This window comes from Chaetodon trifascialis, chromosome 4 (genome assembly GCF_039877785.1).
Source record: "Chaetodon trifascialis isolate fChaTrf1 chromosome 4, fChaTrf1.hap1, whole genome shotgun sequence".
Lineage (NCBI taxonomy): Eukaryota > Metazoa > Chordata > Actinopteri > Chaetodontiformes > Chaetodontidae > Chaetodon > Chaetodon trifascialis.
In genome coordinates, this window is record NC_092059.1 from 30,578,089 (window position 1) to 30,600,173 (window position 22,085).

The 22,085-nt window shown below is 41.5% G+C and overlaps 2 protein-coding genes across 4 annotated transcripts in view; both read left to right on the forward strand.

Moving 5' to 3' along the window:
- Positions 1-3,042, forward strand: part of dohh (deoxyhypusine hydroxylase/monooxygenase) — a 37,786-nt gene extending 34,744 nt beyond the window's left edge. For all 3 annotated transcript variants that reach the window (XM_070961440.1, XM_070961442.1, XM_070961441.1), the window contains one exon: positions 1,915-3,042. In XM_070961440.1, coding sequence (XP_070817541.1) covers positions 1,915-2,225 — 311 coding nt within the window. In that variant the 3' untranslated portion in view covers positions 2,226-3,042. The remainder of the gene's footprint in view (positions 1-1,914) is intronic.
- Positions 3,043-4,464: 1,422 nt separating this feature from the next.
- On the forward strand, positions 4,465-20,193 carry rsph4a (radial spoke head component 4A). The gene is made up of 7 exons (XM_070961439.1): positions 4,465-4,751; positions 5,776-5,998; positions 11,054-11,335; positions 12,031-12,480; positions 12,571-12,715; positions 17,560-17,677; positions 17,781-20,193. Exons 1-7 carry the CDS (start codon positions 4,645-4,647, stop codon positions 18,007-18,009), a joined length of 1,554 nt encoding a protein of 517 aa, XP_070817540.1. The 5' UTR covers positions 4,465-4,644; the 3' UTR covers positions 18,010-20,193.
- Positions 20,194-22,085: the final 1,892 nt, after the last annotated feature.

The window sequence follows — 22,085 nt, forward strand, 5'->3', positions numbered from 1 at the left end:
GAGTTCGGCGGGCTGGATTAAAACGTTTAACATGTGGCCCCCGGGCCGTAGTTTGCCCATGCCTGGTCTAGTTGGCAGGTAGATGGCTTTGTTTTGCGAATGAGGTCTGATATTTCTGATACAGAGGGGAGAGCAAAACTTGATAGAACATGAGAAAGAGGGGTAAGAAGAAGCAGGGAGCAAGGGCTGTTGAAAATGTTTGGAGACAGTTGCTGATGGATCTTGTCAACCTTGGCAGTAATGAAGGTTATTAAGGAGTTACAGAAGGTAGTGGAGTACATGTAAGGGGCCAGATGATTGGGTGGACGTAGGAGTTTAACTAGTGAGAAACGTGACCTTGTGTTTCCTTCACTTGAGGTTATTAAAGTAGAGTAGTATGAAGATTTAGCTGTAGAGAAGTGTCCTTATATTGAAGAATATGATTTCTATACATTTCTTTGTGCACAACAAGTCCAGATTTATTTTGAAGGCATTCAAGGTGGCCACCTTTGGCTTTGAGTTGGTAAGTAAAGCAGGAGTGAACCAAGGGGCACAATGGGAGAAGGAGACTGACCGGGTTTTTTTAGAGGAGCAAGGGTATCTAGGATATTGTGAAGACCAGTATTATAATGAAGGACAAGATCATTGGGCATGGATGAAGAGTCAGTGTTGAGGAGGCAGTTTTTACAATGTACCAGAGCAGTTGTATTAATGTCCTTGATGTCATGACCCCATTAGTGCCCTGCCATGTCTCGTTAGCCCTGCTATTGTCTGCAGTAAGAGTGCGTGCGTGCGTGCGTGCGTGCGTGCGTGCGTGCGTGCGTGCGTGTGTGTGTGCGCACATGTAGTTGAGGGTGGGTGTTTGTACATATGGAGGGCGGGAGGTATTGTCGACAGGTATTGTTTTTTTAACTGAAGCACTTTGTGTTGCATTTTATTATGTATGAAAAGTGCTATATAAATTAAGTTTGATTTGATAAGTGATGACTTGGTGGTTTTGGATAATGTTAGATTGACATTAAAACAAATTTATGGGTGTGTCTCTACAATTTAGCAGGAACTAGACCACTAAATAATGAATTGGCTTTCAAGTTAGACAGATAAATCAGCCAGACCAATATACCACTCGATATTAGGTTATTGCAGATATATTGGTAGCTAGAAGCACTACCACCATCACATAGTTTGTCCACTGGAGAGCAATCACAAAATGATTTCTAAACTAAAAAAATTTTTCTCAATATTTGTCGTTGTCACGAGTTTGAAAAAAATCTAAAGAAAAACTAAATTCTAACAGAATTCATATCAAGTTATGGGTTTGGCTGTGATTGAGTTTTAGGCACAGGCTGCACGGTGGCGCAGCAGGTAGTGCGCATGTCTCACAGCAAGAAGGTCGCAGGTTCGATTCCCGGGTCGGGCCTTTCTGTGTGAAGTTTGCATGTTCTTCCCGTGCATGCGTGGGTTCTCTCCGGGCACTTCGGCTTCCTCCCACAGATCAAAAACATGCTGTGAATGGTGTGTTTGATCTTTCTACAGTTAAATAATGTTACTTAATTATAGTGTCTTTTAGCATCGCACAGCTTGTAGTCTGTGGTGTGTCATCAGCAGCATGTGCTCTATTAGTGAATCTGTTTACATGCATATTAGTAGGCTGTCCAAGTTATGAGTCTTATCATAGTCTATCATTTATGGGAAATGACGTTTGTATTCCAACAAATAACCTGGTAATTGCTGGGTTTGCCTATGCTTCAGAACTGACCAGAGAGAACTCTGAAATGTCTTAGGCAGCTGAGCTTTGAGTGCACTAGAATGATGATAGTAGTTAGAAATCCTACATGTAATACACGCAGCACACTTCTCAGTGAAGCAGCCCTATAATGGTAAGAGCAGTTTTTGTCCCTGCATAAACCTTTCATTTACCATATATGTCTCCAGGCCTGCAGTGCTCCAGTGCTCTCTTCCGTCATGAAATTGGCTATGTCCTGGGTCAGATACAGCACCCGGCAGCAGTCCCAGCCTTGCGTGCAGCTCTGGAGCATTCTGGGGAGAACCCCATGGTAAGACACGAGGCGGCAGAGGCTCTTGGGTCCATTGGCAAAGAGGAGTGCCTGGCTGTGCTGCAGCATTACCGTGGAGACAGAGAACGAGTCGTCAAGGAGAGCTGTGAGGTTGCTCTGGATATGTTGGCGTATGAAAACAATGACCAGTTCCAGTATGCAGATGGACTGGTCAGGTTACAGGGTTAAAGGTCAATGTGACATCCGAAGGGCGTTTCACCCAAATCTCTTTTTTACCATATTTACTTGGTTCTGTATATTATGTTTTACAGCAGACAAAGCAGGGCAAATCAGTGCTAATAACACTGTGGCGTGAAACTTTACAGTATATACTCAGCACATAAATTCAAAACTGAAACTTTAAAAGCCCAAACAAAGTTTGTGAACTGCAGGAGTGAGCTCTTAACTTTTGGCTGTGTGGGTTACTGTATAGGGGGGCAGGAGGCAGAGCCACTGCCCTACACATAGCATAATGTATCTGTATTTGCGGAGTGTGTACTGTAACAGTTCAGGACTGATTTCATAACTCTCATAACCTTTTTTTTTTTTTTTTTAAACTATTCTGCTTTGGAGTTCAGCTTCTTCAATTGGCCCACATTCTATGGCCAGCTTTGGATTGAAAGTTGAAGGCTTGATGGACTTATGTGATGATTTCATTCTAAGGATTTTTGCTCTGCAGGTCTATCTCTTTGTTCATTATATGGGCTGTTTCTAAATTTAAGCATTGGATCCAGGCTGCTATAACTTAAGACAAGCCAAATATCTTGTGACTTCTCTTTTGTGCATTTACAGTATTTTGGGAAGTACACAGCCCTCATTGGCAGGAAAGTTCTTTCCACACCACAATCTGCTGCAGAGATTAGCATTGTAAAATTGTAGTAACAGTGCTCCTCTGGTTGCTTTGTTACTAGATTCATGTAAAACACACATTGTAATTTTCATCTATCTTAAAAAATATACAGTCAGGTGTGTACTGTATGTAAAATTAAATTCCTGTATACATTTGTGTCGTCTGATCTCATAAGCCTTGTTATCCCCTCAGTCCTACAGCGCAAGTCCTCTGAGAAGCAAAGTGCTATAGATTTTTATTTGCACATTTGTAAATCATACTTTTTATACTGGGGACAACTGTCACAGTTAATGTTTTATACATATACTGAGAGACAGGTGACACATTAAAAGACAATCCTGTATAGAGGGTCGAGAAACAACACAATACAGACACTACACAGGACATGAGGGCTCACTGAATTGTCTGATGAGAATGAATATTATGGAAATGATATTGCAATTACAATTTGTCTTTTAGCAGACGCTTTTATCCAAAGCGACATACATATGAGATTTTCATACATCACAAGCAACGTTCTAGATGGGAGAGAACAACAAGAGAAAGTGCCCTAGTGCAACTTTCTGGTCTAACTGGACATAGTTTCTACAAGACAGTGCTACGAAGTAATGCAAAAAGGGCATGGAGTCAGCAAAGAGGATTTTATTTATTTATTTTTTTTTTTTTCAATGAAACAAGGTGTTCAATAAAGAGCTTGGTCTTTAGTCTTTTTCTAAAGATCGAGAGGGACTCTGCAGAACAAATGGAGTTTGGTCATTTGTTCCACCACCGGGGAACCACAGAAGAAAAGAGTCTAGCTAGAGACTATGGCCTTCACAGTCACCATCTCAACGAAATTCAACACTCAGATTTTGGAGCCACAGGTGAGAGTGCTCCGCCACCACCACCATCGTCATCACCATCATCATCATCATTATCATCAAAACACCAGATGAAATATCTTTTGGAAGAATAGGAACATGGAAGCCCGAGTCTGTATTATGGACTTAGACAAATGTGGTAAGGCATAAATAATCATAATTCAATAATATACATTATTCTGAAACAGGCCATTCTGCATTTTGTTGATGGTATATTTGTACTTGAGTAAGATTTTGAATGAATGACTTACTTGTAACAGACTGTCATACTGTTACTGAAGTAAAATTCTACCACCATTGATTTACGAAATACAGAACTGCAGAATGATGCAAAGTAGAGAGGTGGATTATGCTGCTGTTGTGCCTTCATGTCTTTCTATCTCCGTGAAAGCCTTGGAATCTGGTAGCTGTGTGAATCCAAGTCCACCACACTTCTTTTTTTTTTTTTTTTTTTTTTTTTTTTTAAACATTACCCTTTCGCACTGCATGGCACAGGCCACTTTCCCTCTAAACCTGCCCAACTTTCTTCTTCTTCTCATCATTATGATGATGATGATGATTATTACTATAATGATTATGGTCATCATCACTGTTATCATTATTATTATTGTTGTTGTCATTATTCGTATTATTATAATGTACCTAGATATCAACCTCCATTGTATTTTTTTCCTGCAGTTGTTTACTGCATAGGGCCTAGCAACCGACCTGTTACAGTAACCACAGCAACAGGAGAAGTTTTGTACACACTGCCGCTGTTTCCCGACGACACCGTAAATACATTTTGAATGCTAGATAGATGGACGTTTTGTCCGCCTGTGTCTTGTAGTTACCCATAGTCCGTCTTTATCTAAAAGGTAGCAGTAGAAATACACAGTTAATACGGAGGTGAAGAACGATGGGCAGTACAATTAGAAACCAAGACAGAAGTCACCAGATACTTCAGGCAGCTGCCTCATTCAAAGCGTTCTTGATGAAAAACAACACGGGAAACAACGTAAACCTGTAAGTAACTGCGTGGAGAGCTATTATGTTAGTTCATGGTTGCAGGTTGGTGTACGCAGGCTTACTGGGCTGCTCCAACTGCGTCGTGGCCCATGTGTTTATAGCAAAACAGAGGTTAGAAGCTGTTAATAGTACAGATGTTTAGTTTAACGTTATCAGTAATATAAATACAGCAAACAGCCTGTTCTAAGAAGAGGTATCCAAATAATTTAGCTGACTTGATTAGCTTAAAACCTGAGCCACCTCAAACATGAAGCTGAAGTTAACATTGAAAACAGCAATGATCACGTTTGAGAAACAACAGCAAATGTTGGACATTGTTTGGTTAAATGACAAACATTTATCTTACTATTTTTTCTGATTCTGTGTGTGTCTGTTGATTGTCTGATCAATTAATTGACTAATCATTTCAACACTATCATTACACTTAATACCTGTCCCAGCATTTTCCCAAGCAAACTCCTGATAAATCAAAACACCTGCTGCTGAGATATACACAAAAATGGGATAACTTTAACTTCTTTGTAAAAGTTAAGTTATATGGTTGAACAAAATTTTCCATGAGTCTGTAGTAATTCAGCTGATCCAATGATTTTTGACAATGACATCCGTTTCACTAACCTGGAAACAGAAATTATGTTGTTTTTTGGTGACAAACTATGCATTTCCACTCTGACAATCAGTTATTGTATAGGCTATTACTTCTAAATAATTTCATTATAGAGGGGCTACAGGTGTGAAGAAAAACATGTCCTATACAGGTTGGCAACCCCTGCAACAACTTTCTTTTTTTTTTTCCACACCTTTGTTTATTCGGTTTTTCAGCAATATTAACAGAAATCAATATGCAATCATAATACAAAAATCTGCAATAATAATAATGATAATACAAAACCAGGCGAAGCCATGTCGCCACTCTCTACAGAAAATGGTCTGTGTACCATCGTAAATTTATACATAAGCCATTATATGTGTGAATAGCCATTTCCGGGTCGACATTCACTGATGTTCGTTAATGTTCCAGCTATGACCACCTCACTTGGTTGCTGATAAAGGTCAGGGATGAACAGCCACGGGAAGTGGTGGATCTAATTGAGGATATGAGCCGTGATGTGAAGAGGGGTTTATTTGAAGACAAGCAGAACAACCTGCGAGACCTTCCTCAGATGACAGCTGCTGAGCTGCTGGCTGAGCTGCAGTGCCTGCTGTTTTCTCGGCCAGAAGAGGTTGACCAGGAGGAAGAACTGGTATTGACTACATACACCTACACTGCACATTTGTTTTGATTTGTAGGGGAAAGGGTGTGTAAGCATTTTGACTTGCCTATATTTGTTCAAAAGTGAATGGTTTTTTTTTAGATGTCTAATGAGGCCAGTTTATATGCCAGTGTTATCTGAACAGCATTTTATTGTTTATTGTTTTGGGTGGCCTTGGGAACTTGGCTTGGGAACCAGTGGGTTGCCGATTCAAGTCCAACATGGACCATTTGGTACATAGTGTGGACTGGTAGCTCAGAAGGTATCACTGTACCTCCTAGACACTGCCAGAGAGCCCTTGAGCAAACCACCAAACCCTGAACTGCTTGGGGCGCTGTGTGGCAGCCCGATCACTCTGACATCTTGCCACAACAAATGATGTGGGTACTGTGTGTGGTTAAATGACAAGAACCAAGACTAGGGGCTCTATTTTCGATTCCGCCACCAGCGCGGTGCAAAGTCAGGTCTCCTTCGCCAATGGGGCGTGGCGGCGCAGACTTTGGTATTTTCGTGCACTGCACTGCCGGCGCAACTACTTCCCCTTCTCATCTCAGTCCCACCCAGCGGCACAACTCAGAAGGAGAGAGGGGAGAAGGCGTGGAGTGGGTTTGACACAGCTGAGTCCAATCTTCACCAATCACACCAGCTCCTTGCCTCACCGTTAAAACACCGCTGGCGAGGCGTATGGCAAGTTTCGAGGATGACTGAGCCCATGCAAGAAACTGTCTGATGCCCAAACTTCTCCCAGGAGGTCCAGGCTCGCAGTGGCTGTAACTACGGCCTCACGAAATTTATTTCAATACTGTCTATCTGTTTAGTGTGGAAAGTTATTGATCGTCAGATGTTTTTTGAACTAATGTAAAGGCAAATACTCACTTAATGACAAAGCTGGGCGGTGAGGCACTGCCTCCTCTCCCGTGCGCTCTGCTGCTCTCCCAGTTGACATGGCACATGCAGTTCGGCCTCTCTCCATCTTAAGTCCCTTAATGTGTCCTACGTGAGTTCATAGTGACATCCATGTCATACAGCCATGTTGTGTAAAACGCAACATGCCACGAAGAATGCTCCCTGTTTCACCTGTGTACATTCGGTCAGGTTGAGTGACCATTTCGCGTGCTGAACGCGCTTGCGATGTGGTCAGATGAGATACTGATCAAAATATATAAATTTAGGTCTGACTGTGTGCTGACTCAGACAGTTGCATTGAATCGTGGTTGTTGCTAATTATTGATCGCAGTGAAATGCCAGACAATATGGAAACCTGCCTGTGAGGTATTGGTGACGTGGGCGCATGACTTTACCGCCGGTTTATGAAATTCCATAAACCGGAGGGGAGACCATTCCTGCCAAGTTGTCCCTGAACGCACCACACACAGAGCAGTTGATATCACATCAATGCATTATGGCGCCTGCCAACAAAATGTAAGTTGATGCAGAGTGTCACACTTTCCAAGAAAAATGAACAAAAGATAATTCATCCATCCATTTTCTATGCCGCTTATCCCTTTCGGGGTCACGGGGGGGCCGGAGCCTATCTCGGCTGTCAACGAGCGAGAGGCGGGGTACACCCTGGACCGGTCGCCAGCTGATCGCAGGGCCAAAAGATAATTGTTTAGCTGAAGTAAAAGGCAAGTCAATGTGCCTAAGTGAGTTTGTGGGGAGTCATGGTCCATGAAAAAGCCTTTTACAAGCCAGATGATTCATTTTAAAATGGTTCAAAAACAGGAGGAGATTTTAAAAAAGTAGATTTGGGTAGCCTATATAATATTTTGCGAGCAGAATCAAATTGTTTCCATGATATTCAACCTTCCTTTCAATGGGGTACATTTGTTGTTCCAAATACTTTACTTCTTTCCTTATAGGGGTTGTATAAATGTGAACAAGTATTTACATGAATATGTGCGAGTTGACAATTAATTACAATTCTTCCTCAGTATTGAGGAGGTATTCATAGTTGTCTATGGATTTCTTCCCCCCATGTGTGTCGCCCCCTATGAAAAATGTGTCAAGAACTATAATAGATGTTAATAGAGATGATGATATTCATAATAATAATAACAACACTCTGTAAGCTTTTGGGAACTGAAGAGACCAGTTGCTATAATTTTGAAAGCTGTACAATTTCAGCTGCTCAACAGTTCAGGTTGTCTTTGCCGTATTTTACTTTTTTGCAATGTGCCAAACATTTTCAATGGGTGACAAGTTAGGACAGTGGGTGGGCCAGTTCAGCACCTGCACTCTTTTACTACAGAACCATACCTTTGTAATACGTGCAGAATGTGGTTTGACATCGTCTTGCAGAAATAAGCAAGGCCTTCCTTGAAAAAGATGTTGTCTACTTGGCAGCATATGTTGCTCTAAAACCTGCATTTATCATTCTGCATTAATGGTGCCTTCAGAAATGTGCAGGTTACCCATGCTGTGTGCACTAATGCACCCAGAATGTTGGCTTTTGAAACGTGCACTGATAACAAGCATAATGGTCCCTCTCCTCTATAGTTCCGAGGACGCGGCGTCCATGATTTCCAAAAAGAATTTCAAAGAATTTAAAAGCTTAAAAAAGGTTATTTTTAATGTAAAGGACATTCAATGAAATTCTTTCTAGAGGGGAGTGAGAAGAATGTATGTCAGTAAGCTATAATAATATAAATGTCTCTTACCAGCTTAAGATCCAACAACATATGCTCAAATGGAAATATTGGATGTGACTTAATGTCATTAAAAGATTCAGAGAAGGGAATCTTCTCTGTCCCTTCTCTGATTCTTTAATAACATTTTATACTGCAGACAATGAAATCCCCAAATTTTCTTCAATTTTATGTTGCAAAACATTATTCTTAAATTGCTGAACTGTTTGCTAGCGCAGTCCGTCACAGTGTGGTGAACCCCTCCCCATCTTTACTTCAGAAAGACTCAGCCTCTCTGGGATGCTCTTTTTATAGCCAATCATGTAGCTAACCTGTTGCCAGTTAACCTAATTAATTGTGAAATGTTCTTGTTTCTCTTAGCATTTCACAACTTTTCCAGTATTTTGTTGCCATTGTCTCAACTTATTTGAAATGTGTTGATGCCATCAAATGTGGATCCAAATTTTACAATTTTCAAAAGCAATGAAATTTCTCAGTTTCAGCATTTTGATAAGCTGTCTTTGTGCTATTTTCAATCAAATATGGGGTTTCAGTGTTTTGCAAATGATCACATTCTATTTTTGTTTATGTTTTACACAGTGCCTCAACTATTTTGGAAACAGGTTCAAAATCAAAATTTACATTTTCAGACTGTAATTTTTTGGGGCAAGTTCTTGCCAAAAAGGCAGCCAGCCTGTAAGGACAGATCATCACACAAGGCTTCTTGGAAACATACACATACAATGCCCACTTCATGTGTAATAACAGACATCCACAGCTCTCCACTGAACAAAAATATAAATGCTACACTTTTGTTTTTGCTCCCATTGTTTGTTTGTTTGGTTTTTTTTTTTTTGCCAGCCCAAGGCACACCTGTGCAATATTCATGCTGTCTAATCAGCATCTTGATATGCCACACCTGTGAGGTGGGGTGGATTATCTCAGCAGAGGAGAAGTGCTCACTAACACAGATTTCGACAGATTTGTGAACAATATTTGAGAGAAATGGATCTTTTGTGTATATAGAAAATGTTTTAGATCTTTGAGTTCAGCTCATGAAAAATGGGACCAAAAACAGAAGTGTTGTGTTCATATTTTTATTCAGCCTATATACAGCACATAATACCACCAGAGCATGTTTTCTTAAAGTGGAACTACTCAGCTGTCAAAAATATTGAGATTACTTGACTAATTTTAATGGAGGTATACTGTTGCCTAAATGTGCACCTTCCAGTTGTATTATGTGGGGGAAAAAAAAAGACTATGTGCTATATTGTGGCCACGTTGTTAAATGAATGGTCAATTGTAGTGTCTGTAATGTGTATTCCTGGGTGTTAAATGTTCATGTAAAATGTTCTATAATGGCCCCAGTAATATCTGTTCTGAAGTATCCTTATACAGTACAATTAAGATACCATTGAGTAAGAAAATGCAGTTATATAGTGCAGTATCAGTGCAGTTACAGGAACAATGATTTGCACTCATATCTTCAGATATTTGATTTGAAAGACAGCTTATTCTAATGATAATTATAATTATCTTTTATCTGTCTGCAGGATGTCTCTCATTTTTCTATGACTCAGTCTGTACTGAGTGTTTTGTCAGAGTGATTATTATTTGGATTACTTATAACTGTGCGCTCACCCTCAAGTCTTTTGCTATGTGGGGCTCTGTTTTTCTCCTACTCTTGGACTGGACTGTTACACTGCATAACATGCATTTCTGATTCTCCCAGCAGTAGGCTTTATATTCTTTTACAGTTTAATTCCCTCATGGTGAATGTCAGGTATTGTAGTGTATCTGTGCCAACTGTGCGCATTTAATATACTGTGGTGCACCATTGCACTGTGACACATTGAGTATGTGCTGATTATTGATTATTGCATTCTCATGCAGAGGGTGTGTGGTTATGCTTGTGGGTACCAGACGGACCCAGTTACACATGGACCACATTCTCCTTTGCTAAACCTATATGAAATAGAATGTTAGTTACAGTACATATTTTGACTCCAGATTCTATGAGTATAGACACAGTATAGACATTCCACTAAGCAGTGGGTCCCACTGGGTTCCTTTAATTGAAGAAAAAACTGCTTTTGGGACCCACTTGTCCACATGGGAATGTCCTCCTTGATCTTTCCCCAGTTATCCGCTGGCTCCTGGTGGATGACCTTTGACTTCATCCCAGTCAGTGCTGTGATAGGTTTTCGTCTGGTATTCATAGAAAGATGATTTCACAGGGTTCTTCCTGGTACACTGATGTAGTGTTCAGCAGAACTAATAAAACCTGCTAACTCTTAAAATATTGCTTACAAGCCTTCTCCCCTGAAAATATGACAACAAAGCTTAAGTATTACTCATATGCAGAACCATATGGAACAGAATTTACATATTGTAACACTTTTTTGGTGTTAATCAGGTGGAAGCAGCTCTTCCTAACGTGAGTGAGATTGGCTTCTACCTGGAGCAGGCTGGAGTGGGTCTTGGCAGAGAGGAGATGCAGAGGGTCTTCCTTGCACTCAAACAGCTTGTTGAGTCAGAGGCGCTGCTGCATTGCCGACTGTGGGGGAAGATTCTTGGAACAGGGGGCAGCTATATTGTTGCTGAAGCTGAATACAGAGAGGGGGAGGAAGAGGAAGAGCAGACCACTGAGAAGGCAGCTGAGGAAAAAGAGACAGAGACTCAGGAGAATGAGAATAAGGTGAGAAGTGGAAAAAATTTACCAAATAATCATCATAAAATTTAAAATTTTGGCAGGGGTCTTAATTGTTTCAACTACAGAGAGAACCCCCGATCAAATTTTAATAAAATGTCTACAGACACATCAGAGCGAAGCACATTTTTTATTTTCAAATATATTTTGTGTGCAAGTGAATAATACATTATTGTGAAATAAATGTTCATTGGGAGCAGTGGGATTTATATACTGTAAGCGTTGATTATTTTATGAACTTCAGGTGAACAGGTGCCTGGCAGCAGGAGGACAGCAGGTGAAGCACACCCAGTTCAGCTCAGACACAGACAGAGACACACTGACAGGGAGAGAGAGAACACACAAGAAACACAAGGAAACAGGCAGGAGGATACTGCCAAACCTGACAGTTAGACTTTCTGTTAACGAAATCATGATAATTATAGACTTGGAACTTAAAGTAACTATATTTTATTATTTATTTACTCAATATTATTTATTTATTTTTTGTTTGCACCTTCCATTTTTCAATGTCTAACTCTTTGCAATTGTTTTGAAGGGGAAATTTGTTTTGATGAATTAAGTCTTCTGGAAATGTAAAAACAAATCTTCTTACTGATTGTCCTTTAGTCTTTTCAAGTTCAGTAAATTAAATTAATTGTCTATGAATAGTTATTCTGGTCTTGTGGTGCCTTTGTTTATAGATGGATCCACTTCCTCAGTCGACCTATAAACCCCTACCAATAGTGCCAAAGGAGGCCATAGGAACAGGTGCTAACAAGTTTGTTTACTATGTGTGCAAGGAGCCTGGTCTTCCGTGGGTAAAGCTCCCTTCAGTCAGTCCTGCACAAATCACTCTTGCTCGCCAAATCCGTAAATTCTTCACAGGGAGGCTGGATGCCCCAGTTCTGAGCCATCCACCTTTCTGCGGGAATGAAGCCAACTATTTGAGAGCACAGATTGCTCGCATCTCTGCTGGCACACAAGTCAGCCCCCAGGGCTTCTGGCAGGCTGGGGAGGAGGAAGGTGATGAGGAAGACGAGGCCCCCAGGGACAGCTATGAAGTGAATCCTGACTTTAAGGGTGTTCCAGTTGCTGAGATGGCTGAATCTTTGTCGACCTGGGTGCATCATGTTCAGCACATCCTCCAGCAGGTACAGGTCCAGTCGAAATATGTGCTTTAGCCATTTTCTCAGCTGATGCTTACATGTGCTTACTTAATGTGCATATATGGACTGTTGTAGGGCCGCTGTACTTGGATGAACCTGGCTGTGAAACCAGGAGAAGACCCTAATGAGGAAGGAGATGCTGAGGAGAAGGAAGAGGACCCTGATGAGCCTGAGCCAGAAGTTGGACCCTCTCTGCTGACTCCCCTCTCCCAAGATGCAGGTCAGTCTTTGACTTTTTCTGCCGAACCAATATTGGCTTCAGAAGGTAACCAAGGATGTAATCTCCACTGGGTATAGGGGTAATTGTTGCCCTCAACCTTTAAAAAATCCTTTATTATCCAAAATTCCACATATTTATAGTTTTATTTTGATTTACTAATATGTCCTTTGACTGTGCAGCGGCCAAAATCCAGATAAATCAGGAGATAATCATCAGATAAAAAGGATGACATGTCAAGATTTTAAAAATTGAGCAGCAATCAAAGATAATTATAAAGTATGGTACTTTCAGGCAGCATGCAATCACTGCTCTATCTTCTGTCCATTGACATCAACGGTGTGACTTGCTGCTGCCCTCTCAAAATTCAAATCAATTTAATTTTATTTGTATAGCGCCACTTAGGACACTTTCCATATAGAGCTGGTACAGACCAAGCTCTTTTATCTACAGAGACCTGACAATTCCCTTATGAGTAAGCACTTGGGGACAGTGGCGAGGAAAAACTTCCTTTTAACAGGCAGAAACCTCAGGCAGAACCAGGCTCTGGGTGGGCTGCCATCTGCCTCAACCAGTTGGGTGAGAGAGAGAGCAAGAGAGAGAGGGAGTAAGACAGACAGAGAGAGAAAGAGAGCAAGAGAGAGAGAGCGAGACAGATAGAGACAGACAGACAGACAGACAGAAATGCAATCACAGTAGCAGTGACAGTGGATGTAATAATAGTAGTAGCACTGGATGTCAGACAAGGCCAAGTTACGAATCCATGGACTAGTTTTTCTGCTTCATTTTGAGACAGGATGTGCCTGATTTTTGCAATGTTACCTAGGTGAAAAAAGGCAGTCCTTAAAATTTGTTTTACATGGGAGTGAAAGGAGTGTCCTGATCAAAGAACTACCAAAGTCTTTACAATGGTGCTGGAGGCCAGCGCAATGCCATCCATAACTGCTATGTCATCAGAAAGTGAGTTTCTAAGATGTTTAGGGCCCAGTACTATAATTTCAGTTTTGTCTGACTTTAGCATCAGAAAATTGCAGGTCATCCAGGTCTTTAAATCCTGAAGACGCGCTTGTAGTCTAGTTAACTGATTGGTTTCTTCTGGCTTCATTGATAAATATAGCTGGGTATCATCTGCATAGCAATGAAAATTTATTGAGTGCTTCCTGATAATCTTCCCTAAATGAAGCATATACAAGGTGAATAGAATTGGTCCATGCACAGTTCGACAGGTGAAAAACTGCGTCTAACTGTCTAAAACTGCGACAAGTCATTAAAGAAGCACATGAAGTCAAGTCACAGGAATACATGGTTCAACAGAATTATGGCTCTCTGTCAGCCTGGCTACAGTGCTGAAGAGAAACCTGGGATTGTTCTTATTTTCCTCTATTAGTGCAGAGTAATAGTCTGCTTTAGCACTGTGGAGGGCTTTCCTGTATATTTTAATATTGTCTTGCCAGGTGAACAGCAATTCTTCCAATTTGGTAGAATGCCGTTTCCTTTCTATTTTCCATGAAGTTTGCTTTAATTTGCGGGTTTGAGGGGTATACCATGGAGCTAACCTCAGCAGAGTCAAGTGTCATACACAATGAACCTGTAGCACTATCAACCGGCTAGTCAATTTGGGAGGGACTCTGGTCCTCTGTCGTATTGAGACATGGCATTAAATTAAATGCTGATGGGATCATATCCTTAATTTTAGCTACAGCACTATCAGACAGGAGTTTCGTGTAGGAATATTTGCCTACTGGCAAGTAGTCTGGTAATATGAATTCAAAAGTTATTAAATGATGGTCCGATAAAAGGATAAAAAAAAACGATAAAAGGACCTTCAACATGCACTGGGGCGTTTCGCAGCCGAGTGTGAAGCAGCTGGGATGAGAGTCAGCACCTCCAAGTCCGAAGCCATGGTTCTCAACCGGAAAAAGGTGGTTTGCTCCCTTCAGATTGGGGGAGAGTTCCTGCCTCAAGTGGAGGAGTTTAAGTATCTTGGGATCCTGTTCACGAGTGAGGGAAAGATGGAGCGTGAGATTGACAGGCGGATTGGCGCAGCGGCTGCAGTAATGCGGTCGCTGTACCAGTCTGTCGTGGTGAAGAAGGAGCTGAGCTGAAAGGCGAAAGTCTTGATTTACCGGTCAATCTACGTTCCTACCCTCAACTATGGTCATGAACTTTGGGTCGTGACCGGCTGGCCTGGGAACGCCTCGGGATCCCCCCGGAAGAGCTGGGGGAAGTGTCTAGGGGGAGGGAAGTCTGGGTGTCCCAGCGGGAGAAAATGGATGGATGGATGGAATATTCATGACTGTGGTCAATACATTTTTATTGTATGTCTGTAAAATGTTTCGTGTGTAATATACAGTATTTGCTTTGGAAAAACTTGGCAATATGTTCAAGAAAATATATGATCTGAATTTGTGGCATTGGCTGACAATATTTAGTTTATTATGGTGTATGAACAATGAAGTTAAGTAGGTTATTATAGATAAATCTCACTGCTCTATCCACCGTAGCTGTAAAGGACTGTAGTCAGCCCTGTAAATGTTGCCTGCATTGTGCAGTGAGAACACATTTAGGCATTTAGGCCAGGTTCTAAACCTAGATGGTCGATCATGTATGAAGGCCTTTCATCCAGCTGCTGCAGCCATCTTGTAACCGATTATGCATAACATAGTGACTATCTGCAGTGGCATGTTATCTTCAATCATACACTGTGATCATAAGTGTAAGTAAAGATAATGTTACCTGTGTCACCTCCTGGTAGCATATGTTCTCAGGCTCTGACTTTAGACTTTTAGACTTTAAACTGCTTCTTTATTGATCCCAGTTTGGGAAATTATTTTGTTGCAGTAGCAATTATACATACAGGCAAACATAGACTGTATACACAATTAGAATTAAAAAAGTAACAAAAATATAAACAGGAATAAAAATAAAAAATATAGCTATTTAAAACTAAATATATAGTTATATAATATTATTATAATGTATAATACATATTATATAATAATATAATAAAAAATACATTATAACTAAACCAACTAACGATATAAATAGTATTTACAGCAACAGCAAAAAATTTGTGCGGTTTCAGATGATAGATAAGTGTAAACCGTAGACCGTATGTGCAATATTGCAGTAGTGCAGATAATATGTAAAAGTATTATGTAAAACACAAGAGTTTGTGAGGTTGGTGGATTAACTGTTTAAGTTACTCTTGTACAGTGTGATGGCTCATGCCAGGAATGATTTCCCTAAGCGGTCCTTGTGACAGCGGAGCTGGAGCAGTCTACTGGAGAAGGAGCTACGCTGTTTGTCCACGAGGTGGTGAAGAGGATGTTCAGGGTTATCCATGATGGATAACAGTTTGTCCATTGTCGTCCTCTCCACCACCTCCTCAAAAGTGTATGCATTGTTGCACAATTTCCACATGTGTACCTATACAAACAAATAAAAAAAATTGACGATTCATGCATGTATAAAGCTAAAGAAATAAGAAACCTTATTTGCAACCAGTATTTGCAACCAATAATAGCACCCACGTTTTAGATTTGAATGTGTATGCTCTAGTTAGCTACTTTTTCTCAGGCTGAGGTGAATGGCCAGTACTGCTATGCTTTCTCAAGTTTACAACGTGAAACACATCTGATTGACAATTTGGTACCTAGAAACTTGCAATTACAATTACGATTAGTCATTTGGCAGACACTTTTATCCAAAGCAATGTACATATGAATTCACACACCGATCGGGGGCAGTTTTGGGGTTCATTATCTTGGCCAGGGATTGAACCACCAACCACCTCTTTCGCAGATGACTGCTCTACCTCCCGTGCTACAGTCGCCCCTTGCAAGAGATTTATTCACGTTTTGTGAACAAGAAGCAAAATATAGTTTACTTATAACTGTAGTGTTTCCATGAAAGGGTGTACATGGTCTGCAACAGTGCTTAGGTAGGTGGTATGTGTCAAAGTAACATCCATATGGATGGCAGGACCCAAGGTTTCCCAGCAGAACATTGCCCAAAGCATTACACTGCCTCCGCCGACTTGCCTTCTTCCTATAGTGCATCCTGGTGCCATGTGTTTCCCAGCTAAGCGACACCAATGCACCCCGCCAACCATGTGATGTAAAAGAAAACGTGATTCATCAGACCACCTTCTTCCATTGCTCCGTGGTCCAGTTCTGATGTTCACATGCCCATTGTTGGCATTTTCGGCAGTGGGCAGCGGTCAGCATGGGCACCCTGACTGGTCTGCAGCTATGCAGCCCATACGCAACAAACTGCAACGCACTGTGTAGTCTGACACCTTTCTATCAGAACCAGTATTAACTTTTTTTTTTGGCAATTCGAGCAACAGTAGCTCATCTGTTGGATCGGACTACACGGGCCAGCCTTCACTCCCCATGTGCATTAATGAGCCTTGGCCACCCATGACCCTGTTGCCAGTCCACCACGGTTCCTTACTTGGACCATATTCAATAGATGTTGACCACCTCAGACCGAGAACACCCCACAAGAGCTGCATTTTTGAAGATGCTCTGACCCAGTCGTCTAGCCATCACAATTTGGCCCTTGTCAAACTTGCTCAAATCCTTACTCTTGCCCATTTTCCTGCTTCTAACACATCAACTCTGAGGACAAACTGTTCACTTGATGCCTAATATATCCCACCCACTAACAGGTGCCATGATGAAGAGATAATCAGTGTTATTCATTTCACCTGTCAGTGATAATGTTAATGTAATAATGTTATGCCTGATCGGTGTACTCTATTGTTATACTGTAAATATATATGAATAAAGTTTTTTTGTTTTTGGTTGATGATCCCATGACTTCATATATGTGTCTCTCAGAAATTTGCAACACCCCTCCATGGACCTCAAAGATATCCTCGACTCTCACCTCTCAGCATGCAGTGGCTGTGCTGCGTTCTAACCTTTGGCCTGGGGCATATGCATATGCTTGTGGAAAGTAAGTGAAAAGATCACAATATCACAATATTCTGACTGTTTGATTTCTCTTATTAAGGCAATGTTGGAATTTGCAAACAACCATGTGCTGTCAATTAATTTAGGAAGTTTGAGAACATATATGTTGGATGGGGTCTTAAGTATGAAGGCAAAGGCTACAGCCCACCGGTCCCTCCACCACCGCAGAAAGAATATCCCAGTGGACCTGAAATCACTGAGGCTCTGGACCCATCAGTGGAGGAGGAGCAGGCGCTAAAAGAGGAGCAGCAAGCTGCCCAAGAGGAGAGAGAGGAGGAGGAAGACACAGACGAAGAGGAGGAAGATGATGATTGAGAAAACACACATTTTAAAGTGTTCATTTGTAAGTCAATGGACAAATAAATCAGTTTACTCAGCAACATGGTTTGTTATTGCAAATTCAGATAAATATAATTCAATATCTGTATAAGGCAGTAGTGTAAAGATGAGGCAGTGGCAATATGGTGTGCCACAGGAATCTGTGCTAGAGCTTATTCTTTTATCACTTTACATGTTGCACCTTAGTACATAAATCAATAGTTACAAACTTGGTTTACATTTGTATGCAGAGGAAACTCTACTTTCCATTAAGCCTGAGGCCTGTCATCAACTGGGGCCTGCTGCACAAAACTAGGACAAGGGATTAAGCCGGGATATGTTGGTTATCCTGGCTCAATTTATCCGTGATCCGGTTGCACAATAGCAGGATAGTTGAAAGTGGGATATGTTATGGGATAAGTTACCATGGAGATTTATTCTGTGGAGCTAGCCTGCTCCAGACCAGGCTAAGTTCCAGGATCTATTTAATCTCATCCCTTATCTCAGTCAGCAGTCATCACAAACGGAAACCAATAGATCTTCCACTGCCCACTACACATTGTTATCACATTCAACCAGATCCACTGTCATTATTTAAACATTAACACAAAACATAGGCATCATTGATTTCAATTTTAATTAATATCATTAATTTCAATCATTGTAGATAAATGATTTTAGATGATGTTGCAATCATTAGATAGACAGTTTCCCATAGACTATATGTAAAATACACATCCAATATAAATAGAAAATATGCATCAAAGAGTAACATGATGTTCCTTTACTGACTAAGGATAAATCAAAGCATCAGTTCCTTTCAAAACTGAAGTCACCCAGTGACTCTACAAGATAGAAAGCACAGAATCAAAGCATATTATACAACACAAGAATAAATACACATTCAAAGGTCTGTCTATAATACACCCCACATGTCCGCACACTGAAATAAATGCAGGACAAATCCGTACACAACAAATGAACAGACAAATGAATGGGTGCAGGAGCCTCCCTGCAAGCTTGTATACACACAGTATACAGCACAAACATAAGAGGCCAAATCAATCTGAATTGGAAAAAAAACAAAAACAAATTCCTCTGCCAATGCAGGCCATATTTAACTGAAATTCACAGCATGCGTCTCTGCCAATGCAGGACATATTTAACTCCAATGTAAAGCATGCATGTTAGCAAAAATAATTTAAAACACATTGGTCCCTGACCAGCCGACCACTGTCGTCATCAGGGAAGATGGCAGGATTGTCCCAGTCCATGTGTGATTCTCTCTCTCTCTCTCTCTCTCTCTCTCTCTCTCTCTCTCTCTCTCTCTCTCTCTCAAGAAGTTATACAGTCTGATGGAGTTACATTTACACAATTTCACTTACAATTTTAACTGATTCATAATCAGAGTACAACTCCGTTTTCGGAGATGTTAATTAACTATTTGGATTGTAATTGAATTGTGATGGTTTCAGCGGAGCAGTGAGTGGGTATAGGTATGCGCTACTTGCGCATTCAGGTAGTCCTTCACCTCCTCGTAAGCCTCCATGAGGATTTCTGCCTCAGACGGGGAAAAGTACGGCACTCTAGTTGCCATAGTGAATCGGTGAATCTGTGATCGATGGCGGGGTCTATTTGAGGAAGCCAGGTACACATACTTATCCAGGATAGGTTTCACCTGGTTTGATGAATCCATGTCTGCTCATCCTGGCTTGGTCTTTATGCAACCGATTAAGCCTGGACACACATGTTTTGGATTGGTTGAACTCAGCTCAGTCACTTATCCTGGATGTCTTAATCCTACTTTTGTGCAACGGGCCCCAGGTGAAACTGGAAGAATACATGTACAAAATCAAATGATGCATGTCACCTAATTTCCTTCCTTTAAATGCTGAGAAAACTGAAAAGCTAATTCTTGATCCAAATCAGATTACGAATAAATTCTGTGATCTCACTCTGAACATAGATGGTTCCACAGTTTCACAGAGCCCTTCTATTAGAAATGTCAGCATCCTGTTTGTTCCTAATCTCTCCTTTGCAGAACATATCAACAACATTACTGCAGTATACAAGACTTCATGCTATCACATGTAAAACATTGCCAAGATTCACCCCATTCTTTCCATGGCTGATGCTGAAATACAACTCTCATCTAGGCTTGACTACTTTAATACACTTTCACAAAATGCTGGTCTCCTGATTCTTCCAAAAATAATTATGACTGACTGACTTTGCTGGTCTTCTTCTTTTGTATTTCATTAGCAGATTGGAGCCAAATGCTCGTTACCACCACCAAGATTTATCTAGATTCTTCCATCCATCCATTATCTATACCGCCTATCCCTTTCGGGGTTGCGGGGGGCTGGAGCCTATCCCAGCTACAATGGGCGAGAGGCGGGGTACACCCTGAACCGGTTGCCAGCCGATTGCAGGGCCACATGCAAGGACAAACAACCATTCACGCTCACACTCACACCTAAGGACAATTTTAGTCATCAATTAACCTAATGAGCATGTTTTTGGTCTGTGGGAGGAAGCCGGAGTACCCGGAGAGAACCCACGCATGCACGGGAAGAACATGCAAACTTCACACAGAGAGGCCCCGCCTGACCCGGGGATTGAACCGGCAACCTACTTGCTGTGAGGCACGCGCACTACCTGCTGGTCCACCGTGCAGCCCTATCTAGATTCTTATTTATTATTATTTATTTATTGGCTAGTTTTTGACAATGTTTTATGTATGTGAAGAACTTGCCGGTGTACAAAAACAACCTTGACTTCAAAATGTGTTGAATTGTACCCTTCTCTGCATTTCAGACGTTTGATAATGCAGAAACATAGTGATGGGTCATACCTTACTGACGCTTCGGAGCATGTGTCGAGAAATCCTGAGAAGTGTTTAGAGAATATCGACGCTTGTGTCATTTAGGGTGAATGACGTCACTGATGACGTTCGAAACCTCACTGGTTCAGGAATTGGTTCAACTATCGGTGCAGTTTATGAGCATATATTGCATTGGACCCGCTCACACTTCACGGGTTAGTGTTGGGGATTTGTTGGGTTTGTGTGTGACATAGAGGTGCATTTTGTTATACTGCTGCTTATTTTGATGGAGTGTGAGAAAGGGAAAGTTTTCCCCAAGTAGAAACATTTTGATCTGATCTCTCCCAATAAAATAAGTACACCTTCAGTGACATTATTACGTGTTTCATGTTTGTTGTGCAATGTACTATATTTTTCACTGTCTTTTCTTTTAGTCCAAGCTGCTAAAGAATTGGGGTACAACAACAACTCATCCATGCGGAGGCGGGGGGGCATGTAGTTGGTCGGCGGTAATGTATTGGGCAGATTTCACCATCCATTGCAGGGCTTTTCGCTCAAAGGCTGTGCAACTGCCGCACCATACTGAGGTGCAGTTGGTCAGGATGCTCTCGATGGTGCAGCAGTAGAAGTTAACTAGGGTTTGGAGAACCAGGTCAACTTTCTTCAGTCTCCTCATGTTGCACTGTTGAGCCTTCTTTATCAGGGCGGAGGAGTTGAGGGTCCAGGGAAGGTCCTTGGAGATGTAGACGCCCAGGAATTTGAAGCTGGAGACACGTTCAATCTCAGCCCATCAATGTGATTGGGGGTGTGACTGCAGCTTTTAGTTTTCCTGTATTTCACGATGAGCTCCTTGGACTTCTTGGTGTTAAGGGTCAGGTTGCTGTTGGCACACTACATCGCCAGCTGCTGAACCTCACCCCTGTAGGCTGACTCGTCATTGTTAATCAGGCCTACCCCCTGGTGTCATCTGCAAACTTGATGATGGAGTTGGAGCCATGCACAGGCACGCAGTCTTGGGTGAAAAAGGAGTAGAGAAGAGGGCTTGGGCCTTACGGACAAGGAAAGTGTGAGGAGCTGTTCATCTGGGTGGGGAGCAGTTTTGATGGCTGGTTGTTTGTTGTCCCGGTCAAAGCAAGCACGGAAGTGGCTGAGCTCATCAGAGAGGGAGGCATTGCTGGTTGGGGAAAGCTCTAATCTGTTTGTGGGTGGTGACATGGTCAACACATGTGTTGATGTAATCCAGAATGGA